Here is a 16010-nt window from a genome sequence, read left to right on the forward strand (position 1 = left end):
TTGATGTGGTCTGGCTTGTCAGGCTACAACACCAATGCTTTTATCATGAAAAATATGGTAAACTATACTAATTAACATTAACAAACAAAGCGGTTTTGTACATTTTCACCTTTCTTTAGTGTGTAATGTTGCTGTTTGAGCATGAAAAATCAGTGTCACTGTTTCTGAACTCCCTGAAACACCTCCATTGTAGTCTTGAGTTTTCTTCCAGGAAAGAACACGTCACAATATTCCTCATTTAAATAATTAATTAATATGCAGAATAATGGGGCGGGCCTGGTTGAGTTAGTTAGTAGTGTGTTGAAACTCATGGTTATGGGCAGGCCATATCCCAAACACGCTTGACCAATTACACACTGATCCAGCCGACCAATCAGAGCACACTGTGCTTTTCAGAAGGAGGGGCTAACTAAACAGAGCGTTACGGACAGACTGGGAAGAGAGAAGCCGCAACAATGGAGAATATGGGGAAACAATGTGTTTTAACATTTGAGCATGAAAACCTATTCTAGTAGAGGCCAAAAACAAAATCAAAAAGGGTATAGGTTATCTTTAACATATTAACAAAGATTAAAAAACACTGTAAAAATATATATTGCTCATTGTTAGCTAATGCATTAACAAATGATTATCTTTTGAAAAAAAGAGACGTGTAGATACATAATGCCTATTGTGATAGGCACCTTTTTCTTTTTCTGCTAAAAGCGATTGCCAAATACATACATATACATACAGGGAGTGCAGAATTATTAGGCAAGTTGTATTTTTGAGGATTAATTTTATTATTGAACAACAACCATGTTCTCAATGAACACAAACAACTCATTAATATCAAAGCTGAATATTTTTGGAAGTTTTAGTTTTTAGTTTTAGCTATTTTAGGGGGATATGTGTGTGTGCAGGTGACTATTACTGTGCATAATTATTAGGCAACTTAACAAAAAACAAATTTATACCCATTTCAATTATTTATTTTTACCAGTGAAACCAATATAACATCTCAACATTCACAAATATACATTTCTGACATTCAAAAACCAAACAAAAACAAATCAGTGACCAATATAGCCACCTTTCTTTGCAAGGACACTCAAAAGCCTGCCATCCATGGATTCTGTCAGTGTTTTGATCTGTTCACCATCAACATTGCGTGCAGCAGCAAGCACAGCCTCCCAGACACTGTTCAGAGAGGTGTACTGTTCTCCCTCCTTGTAAATCGCACATTTGATGATGGACCACAGGTTCTCAATGGGGTTCAGATCAGGTGAACAAGGAGGCCATATCATTAGATTTTCTTCTTTTATACCCTTTCTTGCCAGCCACGCTGTGGAGTACTTGGAGCCGTGTGATGGAGCATTGTCCTGCATGAAGATCATGTTTTTCTTGAAGGATGCAGACTTCTTCCTGTACCACTGCTTGAAGAAGGTGTCTTCCAGAAACTGGCAGTAGGACTGGGAGTTGAGCTTGACTCCATCCTCAACCCGAAAAGGCCCCACAAGCTCATCTTTGATGATACCAGCCCAAACCAGTCCTCCACCTCCACCTTGCTGGCGTCTGAGTCGGACTGGAGCTCTCTGCCCTTTACCAATCCAGCCACGGGCCCATCCATCTGGCCCATCAAGACTCACTCTCATTTCATCAGTCCATAAAACCTTAGAAAAATCAGTCTTGAGATATTTCTTGGCCCAGTCTTGACGTTTCAGCTTGTGTGTCTTGTTCAGTGGTGGTCGACTTTCTGCCTTTCTTACCTTGGCCATGTCTCTGAGTATTGCACACCTTGTGCTTTTGGGCACTCCAGTGATGTTGCAGCACCTGAAATATGGCCAAACTGGTGGCAAGTGGCATCTTGGCAGCTGCATGCTTGACTTTTCTCAGGTCACGGGCAGTTATTTTGCGCCTTGGTTTTTCCAAACGCTTCTTGCGACCCTGTTGACTATTTTAAATGAAACGCTTGATTGTTCGATGATCACGCTTCAGAAGCTTGGCTATTTTAAGACTGCTGCATCCCTCTGCAATATATCTCACTATTTTTGACTTTTCTGAGCCTGTCAAGTCCTTCTTTTGACCCATTTTGCCAAAGGAAAGGAAGTTGCCTAATAATTATGCACACCTGATATAGGGTGTTGATGCCATTAGACCACACCCCTTCTCATTACAGAGATGCACATCACCTAATATGCTCAATTGGTAGTAGGCTTTCCAGCCTATACAGCTTGGAGTAAGACAACATGCATAACGAGGATGATGTGGTCAAAATACTCATTTGCCTAATAATTCTGCACTCCCTGTATATATTATTATTAAGATGTATTAAGAGGGAGAACTAATATCTAAAGTTTTCCATCAAACCTTTGAAAGAGTCAGTACTTCCTAGCCTAAGTACTTCCATCCATCAGTACTTAAACAAGTTTGTGTTGCAGTAAAACTTAAATAATGTCTTTAAGCTCAACGCGCTTTGACCATCACAAGTTAAATTAACAAAATAATGTAAATGCATCTATTAATCAAGCATTAAGAGGAACACAAACGGAAACAGAGAGGCCTTGTGTAAATGGTGGAGAAATTTTCCCTGCATTTTTCTCTTGTCAATCTCTCTCTCGCCCATATAGATACAAGGGAATTAGTATGCAAATGCACAGAAAGCACAGCAGTGATATGCACACCATGCAACGCTGACTATTAATGAGGAACTCTGTCAATTTTAGCACCAAACAATGCAGTGAGAATTGCTCTACCATAACAACCGCGTCAGCCGCTGCCACTGCAAGAGCAATTAAAATCAACTACGCAGCTCGAAATTCACCTCCAATGCATCCTGATCAAAGTCTGGGATCACACTGAGAAGGCATGTGGAGCTAGTAATGTAACATATTATGAAATCATAATCATCAAAGCAGATCTGACATCCATAATTCAACCTCCTGGTAAACGATGGAGAAATGTATTAAAAGGCAGCAAGTCTGAGATCATTGTGAGAAAAAGTATGGTCACACTTTAGATTAGGGTCCATCTTTCACTAATAACTATGAATTTTGCCTGAATAGACTCCTAATTACTGCTTACTAATAGATAGTAATGTAGTTAAGTTTAGGTATTGGGTAGGATAAAGAATTGTAGATGTATATTCATATCCTGTAGATTTAGAATATGGTCATGCAGAATAAGGCATTAATATGTGCTTTATAAGTACTAAAAAACTGAAAATATCCTAGTAATATGCATAATAAACAACGTTGATAGCAAGAATTGGACCCTAAACTAAAACTTTACCAAAAGTATTATATTACTATTATTATTTACGACTACTATTTTGACATTTTGATTTCCGTTCTTCAGCGAAACAAAAGATGTTAGGCAGAATGTCTGAGCGGCACTTTTCTGTGAACAAAAGTGCTGATTTACACTGCAAAACCTCAAAAAGGGCATCATAAAATAATGAAAATAGTAAATTATATGATTTGTGCACTGTATTCCAAGTCTTCTAAAGTCATGATAGTGTTATGTGAGGAACAGACCCAAATTTAAGTGATTTTTCACAAATCATTTTCCCCTCTGCTAAATTTTTCACAGTCAAAAACATATTTTGCAATCATTGACTACAAACAGAATTATTTTTTAACGTTTTTTGGCATTTAGTTAGCCTGGATGCCAGCCGAACTCAGCCCCGCCCACAACATTTGAGCTTGGGCAGATCGGTCTGGACTTGATCCATAGAGGAGTAATTATACCCGAACAGAAACTGTTCAGACCAATGAAATCATCAGGGCGGGCTTTAGACGATGACGGACAGATGATCAACAGTACCGTAATCATGCACGTCATCAAAGGAGCTTGGTTGAATTTGTTCTAATCCTAAACGGAGTAATTGTAAGTATATGCATTCACCGTCACTATTTCTCTCAGAAATGATGATCGTGTTGGTAAGTACTCTTTGTATCCTTGAAGGACAACTCCGGTGAGAAATGAACCTAGGGGTAATTAACACATGGTTACCGAGTAAATTGTTCTCTGGGATGCGTTTTCATGAAAATCTAATTTACAGAGTTTTATCTCTAAAAACAGATTAGCTTATAACGCGAGTGTATGTGGCGTAGAATAAGTAAAATGAAATCGCTAGTTAATATCACAAACAAGGCTCAAACTAGCCTCACACTAACACGGTAGCATAATGAGGGTGCCTACATGCAAACCGAAGAACACTGAGAACTTGTACAAACAGTTTAATAAGAAGATACTTTATAAAAGACAGTACAAGACCGGAGCAATCTTGGAAAATAGTCTTGACGAGTCGAGCCACGAACGCTTGATCCAGAGTCACGACAGCACAGAGCGGATCATGTGATCGAGACGGTCCAGAGTCACGACAGCACAGAGCGGATCATGTGATCGAGTCGGTCCAGAGTCACGACAGCACAGAGCGGATCATGTGATCGAGTCGGTCCAGAGACACGACAGCACAGAGCGGATCATGTGATCGAGTCGGTCCAGAGTCACGACAGCACAGAGCGGATCATGTGATCGAGTCGGTCCAGAGTCACGACAGCACAGAGCGGATCATGTGATCGAGTCGGTCCAGAGACACGACAGCTCAGAGCGGATCATGTGATCGAGTCGGTCCAGAGTCACGACAGCACAGAGCGGATCATGTGATCGAGTCGGTCCAGAGTCACGACAGCACAGAGCGGATCATGTGATCGAGTCGGTCCAGAGTCACCACAGCACAGAGCGGATCATGTGATCGAGTCGGTCCAGAGACACGACAGCTCAGAGCGGATCATGTGATCGAGTCGGTCCAGAGTCACGACAGCACAGAGCGGATCATGTGATCGAGTCGGTCCAGAGTCACGACAGCACAGAGCGGATCATGTGATCGAGTCGGTCCAGAGTCACGACAGCACAGAGAGGATCATGTGATTGAGTCGGTCCAGAGACACGACAGCACAGAGCGGATCATGTGATCGAGTCGGTCCAGAGTCACGACAGCACAGAGCGGATCATGTGATCGAGTCGGTCCAGAGACACGACAGCACAGAGCGGATCATGTGATCGAGTCGGTCCAGAGACACGAAAGCACAGAGCAGATCATGTGATTGAGTCGGTCCAGAGTCACGACAGCACAGAGCGGATCATGTGATCGAGTCGGTCCAGAGTCACGACAGCACAGAGCGGATCATGTGATCGAGTCGGTCCAGAGTCACGACAGCACAGAGCGGATCTAAGATCGAGTCGGTCCAGAGTCACGACAGCACAGAGCGGATCATGTGATCGAGTCGGTCCAGAGTCACGACAGCACAGAGCGGATCATGTGATCGAGTCGGTCCAGAGTCACGACAGCACAGAGCGGATCATGTGATCGAGTCGGTCCAGAGTCACGACAGCACAGAGCGGATCTAAGATCGAGTCGGTCCAGAGTCACGACAGCACAGAGCGGATCATGTGATCGAGTCGGTCCAGAGTCACGACAGCACAGAGCGGATCATGTGATCGAGTCGGTCCAGTACAAAGTTTGAATTTTCAAAGGGCAAAAAGGGTGATAAGGGTGAATATATCATAATAACATTTCAATTCTGGGTCAATATAATCTTGAAATAAAAGTGTATATAATTTTTAACTGGTTAGATAGATCTAGTCAAGTAGAAAGTTTATTTGACTTCAAAAGTTCACTGATTGGTGATTATTATTTCCATAATCCCTCAACAATTAACTGGACGACATTTCCACAGTGATGCCAATAAATGTACTGCTATTTGTACTGTTCTGGTCTGTGATGTGGCCAAAAGGCCTCTGCATTTTTAAAACCACAATTATACAACACCAATGGTTGCCAAGATGTAGCTATTTGGTCCTTAAATGAGTTTTTTTTTTTTTTTACTGCATGACAAATACTGATATATTTACAGAATGGTTTTCCAGAAGCCCTAACCATGAGTATGAGCAATAGTATCAGCTATTAGTAATGCTTGCCTTAGCAAACACTTCTAATTGTGTTTAATACGTATGGACGTTCCATTGGGCAAAAACACACACCGTCCTTTCTGCATGCTTTCCATCATGTAACCACGTCCAAAAATACAACTCACTGGCGTATTGTTTTCCAAGTGATTTCACAGAGGACATGTAATTGTGTAACAGTGTGCTGCTTCAAAACAACATTTATCAAAGTGATAATTGAACACGCTCATCTGCTCAGACTATTTTAATGTTGTGTGCGAGGTCAGAGGTCATCGGAGCAAAAGGCCCTCACACCATGGCTTTGCGTGGAGTATTTCTGCTTTTAATTGTGTGAAAGAACAAACAATGAAATGTATAATTACTAGAATACTGCATTACACAAGTAGCTATATAATTACTAATTTGTTGTGACATTTCTAAAGTAATTGTAACTGCACCGTTTTTATTTTACCTAATTTAATTAGAATGGGAATAAACGCACTTGTGTGAGGTGGTATAACAGCTATAATTTAATAAAGGATATTAGTCAGAAATTTCAAATTAGGTTCCCAAAGAAAAATACAATTTTACCATTAGTGGTCTCATTTCCTTTGTGCATTCTCCTCAGGTGATCTTTCTGCCTTTTGGTTAGAGTCTGAATCCTCTGGAAAGTCCCCTGGATTTCCTGCCAAGTCTCCAGAAAATTCTCACTAATCGAAAGAGAAAGAGAAGTCAAATGTCTGCAGGGCTCTTTCAATATAATGATGCTAATAAAAACATTTTTAAAAACTGTGTTAAGATTTAAAAAAACAAATGGTAACACTTTATTTTAGGGTTCAATCCTCACTATTAACTTGTTATCATAGATATTCCTAGAATATTGGCTGCTTATTAGTACATATAAAGCACATATTAATGCATGAACATAATCTACATCCCTAAATATTCCCAATACCTAAACTTATCAACTACTTTACTAACTATTAATTAGGAATTAGGATTTTATTGATATAAACGCTGTAGTTAATAGAGAATAAATTATCCCCATACTAAAGTGTTTCCTAACAAGTAACTTTATCCGGAACATTTAGTTACTCACATTTCACTTTGGAAGGAACTTTTATAAAACAGTTTAACTTCATTTAAATATATTAAAATATGAATGATATAAAAATTCATATTAATACATAACTAAGAAAAATAACTAAACTAAGTAACTTGATAGGTAGATTCAAACGGTTATGAATCAGCATATTGATTCATGATAAATCAATCCGCTGATTCATAACCGTTCAAATCTTTATTTGAGGATTGAAAACAAACACGGAAGAGAAGACAATGCTGAATAAAGTCGTAGTTTTTGTTATTTTTGGACAAAATGTATTTTCGATGCTTCAAGAGATTCTAATTAACCCACTGATGTCTCATATGTGATGATGTTTTTATTCCCTTTCTCGACATGGACAGTATAGTGTGCATACACTTGCATAAGCTCTCTGACTAAATATAAAATATCTTAAAGTGTGCTCCGAAGATGAACGGAGGTCTTACGGGTGTGAAACGATATTAGGGTGAGTCATTAATTACATTAATTTCCTTTTTTGGGTGAACTAACCCTTTAACTAACTAACTAACTAACTAAACTAATAAAGCTGCAGTCTGCAAATTTTGCCGCTTTGTCGCCATCTCTGTTTGAAACCTGCAATTGCAGTTATTTGTGGAATTATTATCTTTACGTGGGTTGTGCATCGGTGGCTCCTCAGCGCGGATTAATCGACTTTTTTGAGGAGTGTGTGTGGCTGTCCCGCACGGTGTGGATACTGCACTTCGGAAGCAAAGATTCTACGTCTCAGAAGTTTGACCAAAATAAGAATTTTCTTTAGAAAATATCATCTCCATGTAACCCCTTCCAGTTCAAACCACCCGCTCCAAGCGGGACTCGAAACCTGGTCCGCATGAGAGTCAAATGCTCTAAAAAGGAGGCTAAAAGCTGCAACCTGTAGTATCAGTTCGCTAGAGCATCCCTTGAGATCATAGGAGTGAAGTTTACTCGTACAGCAACTACTAGCCGGCCTCCATTACATCTACAAGTAACGTCTGGCATTTTTGTTCTGACCAATTGATAAAAAAAGCATTACACTGCAAAAAATGCTCTTCTTAGTATTTTTGTATTGTTTCTAGTTCAAACATCTAAAAATTAGAAGTTCTAGACAAGCAAAAGTAATTGTCATGTTTTGGGAAAATTACTAAAAATTAAGATTTTAAAATAAGCAAAATAATCTGCCAGTGGGGTGAGAAAATAATCTTAATTCAAATAGAAAACAAGATTATTTTTTTCACCCCATTGGGAGGTTATTTTGCTTATTTTAAGCAAAAATTCTCTTAATTTTTGGTTATTTTTTCCAAGACATTAATTTGTACTTGTCTAGTAAATGTTTCTTAATGTAAGAATTTGTAGATATTTTGACTAGAAACAAGACAAAAATACTAAGTAAGAAAAGCATTTTTTTGCAGTGTACAATAAATTGCGCTACCAATGGTGATTAAATATAATAATCGCTTGGCTCATATCACATGCAAATTATTATTATTATTATATTATTATTATTATTATTATTATTATTATTATTATTGTATACTTTGTTCTCAAATGTTAAACACCTTAGCATTGCGTGACTGTGTATTAATGTGTATTAGCGTTACCTGTATAATCCGTACAGTCTAATCTTTTGCTTTTGACTGCGGGTGAATCGTCAATGATTATTGTCGTTTGGACCTTTCTGGATTACATCCCGCCGTCAAAATGATACGTTTAATTATTCCAGCGGCTGTGAGAAAAGGCTATAAATGATCCGCCACCTGCAGCATCCTCACATGCAATTGCTTACAAGCCGGACTCTTTCTTTATGTGCACAGACGTGATTTAATGACCGACGACAAACATCGGCATACTCAAATGCCCACAGAAACCCACCAGTACCACTCAAATTATAACATGTTATTACAAGCTTACCGGTGTGAATCAGGCTACAGTAAGGAGACAGCTTTGAACACTCGCTGTACCTGCTCAAAAATTGATTTTGGATATTTTTTGACCAAAATAAGTTCTGGACTACAGCTTAAAGTAAATAACTAAACAACTAAACTAAGTAAATAACTAAACTAAATTAACTAATTAAATAACCAAACTAAGAAAATATACAAGCTGTAAATAACTAAACCAAGTAATTAACTAAACTACCAGTAAATTAAGTAATCAAAAAACTGAACTAAGTAGATATCCAAACTGTAAACTAAGTAACTGTCTCTAACTCAACTAAGTAATTAACTAAACTAATTAAGTAAATAAGCAAACTAAGTAAATAATTAAACCAATTAAGTAAATAAGCAAACTAAGTAAATAATTAAACTAATTAAGTAAATAAGCAAACTAAGTAAATAAATAAACTAATTGACTAACTAAATTTAATAAACTAAGTAAATAACCTAACAAACGATGTCAATAAATACATACACTGTAAAAGTTGTCTTATTGCTTTCTACATAGCAGTTACTCATTAAAGTGTAAACAACTAATTTTCATTAAAAAGTCATTTTATTTTATTTTTTATTTGTATTTAGTCCTGACATGTCATTTAAAGTTAATTGTTTGTTTCTATAGGTGCTGTACATTGCAGCCACTTCTATATGGTGTAAACATGGTGCATAATCTGCATATTCAGTACATTTTCTAAATGTTGGAGACCAAACAGAAATTATTTTCACCCACTAATACACTCAAAAGTGAGTTCTTAACGGGGGCATTTTACCAACATATTTTAAGTATCCGGGCCATACTTTTCACTGTCGGTCACATTTCCCCCCATAAGCCCTGGTTAACTTAAAGTTAAACCAAATAAGCCATAAAGCATAAAGTTTAACCTCCCCACTTCTGAATGTCAATATGTCATTTCGGTATATAGAGTGATGTTCACCTCCCCTTGTTCCATACTGATGCCACATCAGCTAAACTGCATTAGTATTTCATGAGCACGGGGTATCTGGGGGTTTGTTATTCAGATATTATACAAGATATATTGTGCAAGAACAATACTGACCTGCTAATTCCAATAAACAAACTTAACAGAGTTGTTAATCAGTTGTTTTGGTTCAAGTTTAAACCTTTAGTCTGGGTGCCCATGGGACTGAAGTGTAAAATCCTTCATTAAAATTTAAATATTTTTTAAAGCGATATGATTCATCTACCTCTTCATTTCGCAGGGAGCAGATATTGTGTGGGGAAGCATCCCAGAATACTCTATGGGTTCCTTTATCTGCACATAAATAAACAGAAGGAAAAATATAAGGTTACAGTATTTCAGCACATAAGTCAATATAATACAAATATATTTCACATTTGTATCTCTAAATGCTTTTATGCTTCTAAATGCAGCATGAATCTAGCTAAAACATGTCTACATTAAACAATATATTGTGTGTGTGTGTGTGTGTGTGTGTGTGTGTGTGTGTGTGTGTGTGTGTGTGTGTGTGTGTGTGTGTGTGTGTGTGTGTGTGTGTGTGTGTGTGTGTGTGTGTACAGTATATACACAAATGCATATAATGTATAAATATAATAATATACACATACATATTATGGAAACAAAAACTTTTACGTTCGATGAGATTAATCGATTTAACAGCACACACACACACACACACACACACACACACACACACACACACACACACACACACACACACACACACACACACACACACACACACACACACACACACACACACACACACACACACACACACACACACACACACACACACACACACACACACACACACAAACACATTAGGGGTGTCACAATACTCAATATAATATTGAACCGTTCGGTACGGCATTCACGGTTCAATACGTGCTGGTGAATTGCGTTTTTTTTTTTTTCGGTTTTGCATTTTATTAATTATTTCCATTTCCCTCTGTATGAACTATTCCTCTCAGTTTATTTCGGCTCTATTTGAGTGTGCCTGTGAGTCTACGCGCTGATATGAGCAAATATCCAATCATATGCACTAAAGTTAGCGGGTGTTTAGCCACGTTTTAAAGCCTTGCCGGTCAAACATGCACGCAAATGAAATGTTTAACCAGCAAGGCACGGACTGTTCAATGCATGCAGTTGTGCATTGAGCGCGCGCACTAAACGTCTGTCAAACACACGTGATTACTGGACAGTCTTATTGCGCTAATACTGTCAAACACACTCAAGGTTAACATATAAACACAGTCGGTTATGTCTAAAGTGAAAGTAAAATCGTGTGCGTCTAAATATGAGAAGTGAGCAGGTCTTCAATTGACAGCAGCAGCCTAGTGAACGCGTGTCCTTAAAGGGACAGTTCACCTCTAAAATGATGTTAATAAATAAAAAAAGACCTTTAATACAGTAGCTTTTAATAAATGTTGTATATTGAAGACTATGTAGTTTTAATTTAAGCCTACATTTATTAATTCACTTAAATGCTACTGTACATCTGAGCTGCCACTGTAAATCTGCATATATATTTATTTTATATTATACAATACACTGGGAATGTGTGCAAGGGTTTTTTAGATAAAGTTTTAAGTTTAAGTAAGGATTTTTAAGTAAAATAAAGAAAGTATTGCAGTAAAAACATTTTCTCCTTAACCTTTTTCTGTTCCTGTCGCATAAGAATAGAATAACAAAAAAACCGAACCGAACCGTGGTTAAAAACCGAGGTGTGTATTGAACCGTGGACTAACTGTATTGTTGCATCCCTAAAATATATTATATATGTGTGTGTGTGTGTGTGTGTGTGTGTGTGTGTGTGTGTGTGTGTGTGTGTGTGTGTGTGTGTGTGTGTGTGTGTGTGTGTGTGTGTGTGTGTGTGTATATATATGTACACGCACACACACTTATTTATTTTTATGAGCACCAATTAGTAAGCAGTACAACAAATTCGTATTAATGTTTAATAATTTATTGAAAGTGTTTTTTGTCGTTGTATTTTTTTTTTTTTTTTTTTTGGCATTACAGTAAAGAGAACTGGGGTGAATGTGTGTTTAATTGTGAAAATAATGTCTGAATCTAAATGGGTTCATATGATTCACCCAGCACGAAATACTTTAAAAAGTCCATTAAAAAGCTCAAACATCTGTACCAACTCACAAAAAAACCTACATACTCCCTTAATTATGGCACCTTTGAGGGGATTTGCTATAGAATAACATTGTTGCATTTACAGGTTAGGCCCACTACAGATTTTGAATGGAGGCCATTATCTACCCAAGATTAAGTTCAGGAAAAGGAGAAAGTGGCCATTTCAAACTGTTATGTCTATATCTTTCAGTAACATTCATCTAGAAAAAGTGACACCTCCGTTCATAAGAGAGAACTCAATTCTCGGTGTCTGTGCTACACTGGTTGGAGATCCGGGCGAGCACATGGAAGCGTTATGCTCTAGTGCCCCCTGTGGGTTAAAACAGGTGCACCATTAAAACAATTGAGAAGAATTATCACACTGGATTCAATTAGAGAAACATTCTCACTATGGACAGATCGCGATGAAAAATGATATCAAACTGTGAAGAGAGAGAACTACATCTTTTTCACACATTTCTCACAACTTAACCCTCGAGTGAACTGTGGATAACTAGCAAAGCACTGCAAACTCAGCTATTAGGTTTGTCTGCGCTTACAGGCGGTTAACAATGAGAACACAATATAAAGGCTGGGAGGTCTGGGGTCATGGTCAGAGAAGTCCTTGCAGAACAATTACATCACAACCAAATCTGCATTTGCACAATAACTGAAGAAAGAAAACATGGTGCATATCCTTGTGTTCGGACAAAGTGGAAATGCAAAACTTTAAACTCAAAAATTGGCCAGTCACATCCCTTTACATGGACTTTAAGAGAAAACACCCACCAGGAAATGGTTAGTCCTGTGGGAACTGGACGGGTTGTCAGAGCGATGATCGCTAGGTGACAAGGTTTCTACTTCCTGTTTTCTGTACGCAGACTCACAGACCTCCTCTGAAAAAGAAAAGGAAAAAAACAGAGCCGCGTTATCACAGTCAAACTCATCAACAATAACAGAGTCATCAAATCAAAAGCATGCATGTGACCAGTAACATTTGAGTGCATTGCATGCTAAAGTAACACTCGCATACTGAGCGTGTTACATATGTATGTGCTTAAAATTATATTTCTAGTTGTCATAATAATACTATAATTTCACTTACATGCATTTTATGGGCATGATGCAGATTGTTAAATTGTCTGATGCTCTCTGAGTTAATTTAAAGTCTTACAGACAGCTCAGGTTTGGTTTATATAATGTGTACAAAGATAAGTCATGCTTTTACAACATATGAATACAGAAAAGATATTAATGGGAATGATTTCTAAACTATTTTCTTATATTGAGCATATCATGTAATCATTTCTCAAAATCTCAAACTCAAAAAAATTCATTGTATTAACTAAAAATTTTAATTTCAATGAACTCAATTTTAAGGCAACCAGGTAAAGAATTTTTTAAAATATTTAATAGTGTATCTATGTATGTATGTGTGTGTGTATATATATATATATATATATATATATATATATATATATAAGAGAAGAAAAAAAAATATATATATATACATACATACACTACAAAATATATAAAATAAAAAAAATTACCTGGTTGCCTTAAAATTGAGTTCATTGAATTAAAATTTTTAGTTAATGCAATGAAAAATGTTTGAGAATCGACAACCTTTATTCAAATATTATTAAAAGATTTTGTAAGCATATTGGGTAATTGTGTGTTTTATTTGTGATGATGCAGTGAAACATGCTAAATTATGCGATTTTCATGATTTATCACATTATTTATGTGGTTCAAATACAATAATATTTTGAGCTTCTGTTTATTAAACCAATTTCCTTCATTGTATCAACTCAAATTTTATTCAAGATTTAATTTTAATAAACTCAAAATTTTAAGGCAACCAGGTTAATTACTTTTTTAAGTTAAACCAACAATATTTGTTTACAGTGTATATATATATATATATATATATATATATATATATATATATATATATATATATATATATATATATACACATTACATATATACATTGCAGTATATATATATATATATATATATATATATATATATATATATATATATATATATATATATATTCACTTTATTATACACACACACACATATATATATATATATATATATATATATATTTTTTTTTATATATGTATATATATTATAACTATTAAATAATATTATTATTCTCTTAATTAAATACATTTATTATATTTTTCTTAACCGTTTGTTTCACTATCAGTCAAAAATTTGTACACACTTAAATATATTTTTTTATAAAAGTTTATATTTTAACTCTTTGATGAAAAGGCTTCTGCTTAAACATTTGGTATTCACATAACACATTTCTTTACAAAAAATTTTTTTAAAAGCACCTCATGAAACTAGACAAAGGGTGACGATTTTGAAGAAGTTCCGATGGTTCCCATATTTCCATTTGAGTTACTTCACAGTTTTAATGACTGTACTATTATATTAAACTGTACACACTTCATTTTTTTTTTTTTAATTGTGACTATTTCCACATTTTCTCATTGTGATTCTTCTTAGTTGATGCATGTAAAGAGAAGCCCTATTTCTAACCTGGTGCATGTTTACGAAGTGAACTGAGCTCAGCTTTAAGATGTAAGATGGTCTTGGCCTGCTCCTCTATCTGTCTCTCCAGCTGCTGAGTGTGCCGCTGATACTGCTCCGTCTGCAGAAGCAAAGGGTCCGAGTTAGTGTGTGTCTGCACACTCTCACGCAAACAAACGCATTCAAATAAGACGCTTCTGATAGTTCACAAATGCCACCTTTTGCTGTAGCTCCTTTCTGGCCGTGTCTTTCTCAATAGACGCATTGCGGTACGCTTCGAAGGCTTTGTTGAGCTTCTCACTGATGTTCCTGTCCATTCCGGGGCCTTCAGTAACATTCCGAACGGGTGGTCCCGGGAGCTCGTCCCAGGCACACACAAACCCCTTCTTTACCTCAGAGGAGTGAGATTAGCACCGGACCTGTCAGTAACAGCTACACACACACACACACACACACACACACACACAAACACACAAGCTTCATCAACACTGTCAAAGCCAGTTTAAGCATATCATATTTTGCAAACATCACATGATAGTGATAAAGTTGATAGCGTGACGAAAGCCACAGAGTGAAAGTCCTTTATTTTCCTGCACCTGGTCTACATTAGTACTTCAATATAAATATTATTATTTATTAAACATATCAAATAAGTAGTTTGTGGCAAAATTGGTTACAAAATCTTAGCAAATCTCACTGGTGTGCTGAAGGAAAAAAAGGTACACTGTAAAGTTATGACAAGTTTTACATTGTTTTAACTCATCAAAATAAGTTAAGATATGTTATACTTTTTTTAAGTTATAAGAGATGTAACTCATTTTTAAAGTCAGTTTAACATAAGTTGAAATAACTTAAACATCCAAGTCGATTGTACTTAAACATTTCAGGATGTGCTTTTTTTTTTACAGTGTACAAAAGCTCTCACTAGAGCGGTCCCTTTTAAAAAGGTACACTTTCTACCTAAAGGATGCATATTGGTACCTTAAAGGTATATTAGTACCTAAAAGGAACAGAAGTGTACCTTTTTAAAAGGTACCACCCCAGTGACAGCTTTTATACTTTTTTTCCTGATAGTGCATGCTGAATAATATACATTCTTAACAAATTAAAACATTTTGTAACTTTTAAGTAGCATGCACACAGTCGATTCAGTTTAACGTCAGTATTTAGTCTTGCCAAACATGCAAAGATCAAAATAAATGCCACACGAGGAATAATTTATTATGTAGGTGTCTAAAAATTAAAATGCCTAAACAAATTTCATTCCTGGGTCTATAGGGACGCCAGGGTTAGTGTCAGACTTTATATTTCTCAGGCTAGATTCGTTTTTTTAAAGCTAATTTCTGTATTTACTTAAACCTTAAAGTCTTAGCTAAATAAAAA

At 36.4% G+C, this 16010-nt stretch overlaps 1 protein-coding gene across 1 annotated transcript in view; it reads right to left on the reverse strand.

The window, feature by feature from the left end:
- tank (TRAF family member-associated NFKB activator) overlaps positions 1-16010 on the reverse strand; it is a 29973-nt gene that overhangs the window by 12627 nt on the left and 1336 nt on the right. Inside the window, exons 2-6 of the mRNA XM_067444587.1 lie at positions 14846-15059; positions 14637-14748; positions 12867-12973; positions 10177-10244; positions 6523-6641 (exon numbers count right to left, since the gene is read on the reverse strand). Coding sequence (XP_067300688.1) covers positions 6523-6641; positions 10177-10244; positions 12867-12973; positions 14637-14748; positions 14846-14944 — 505 coding nt within the window. The 5' untranslated portion in view covers positions 14945-15059. The remainder of the gene's footprint in view (positions 1-6522; positions 6642-10176; positions 10245-12866; positions 12974-14636; positions 14749-14845; positions 15060-16010) is intronic.

This window comes from Pseudorasbora parva, chromosome 5, assembly GCF_024679245.1.
Source record: "Pseudorasbora parva isolate DD20220531a chromosome 5, ASM2467924v1, whole genome shotgun sequence".
NCBI lineage: Eukaryota > Metazoa > Chordata > Actinopteri > Cypriniformes > Gobionidae > Pseudorasbora > Pseudorasbora parva.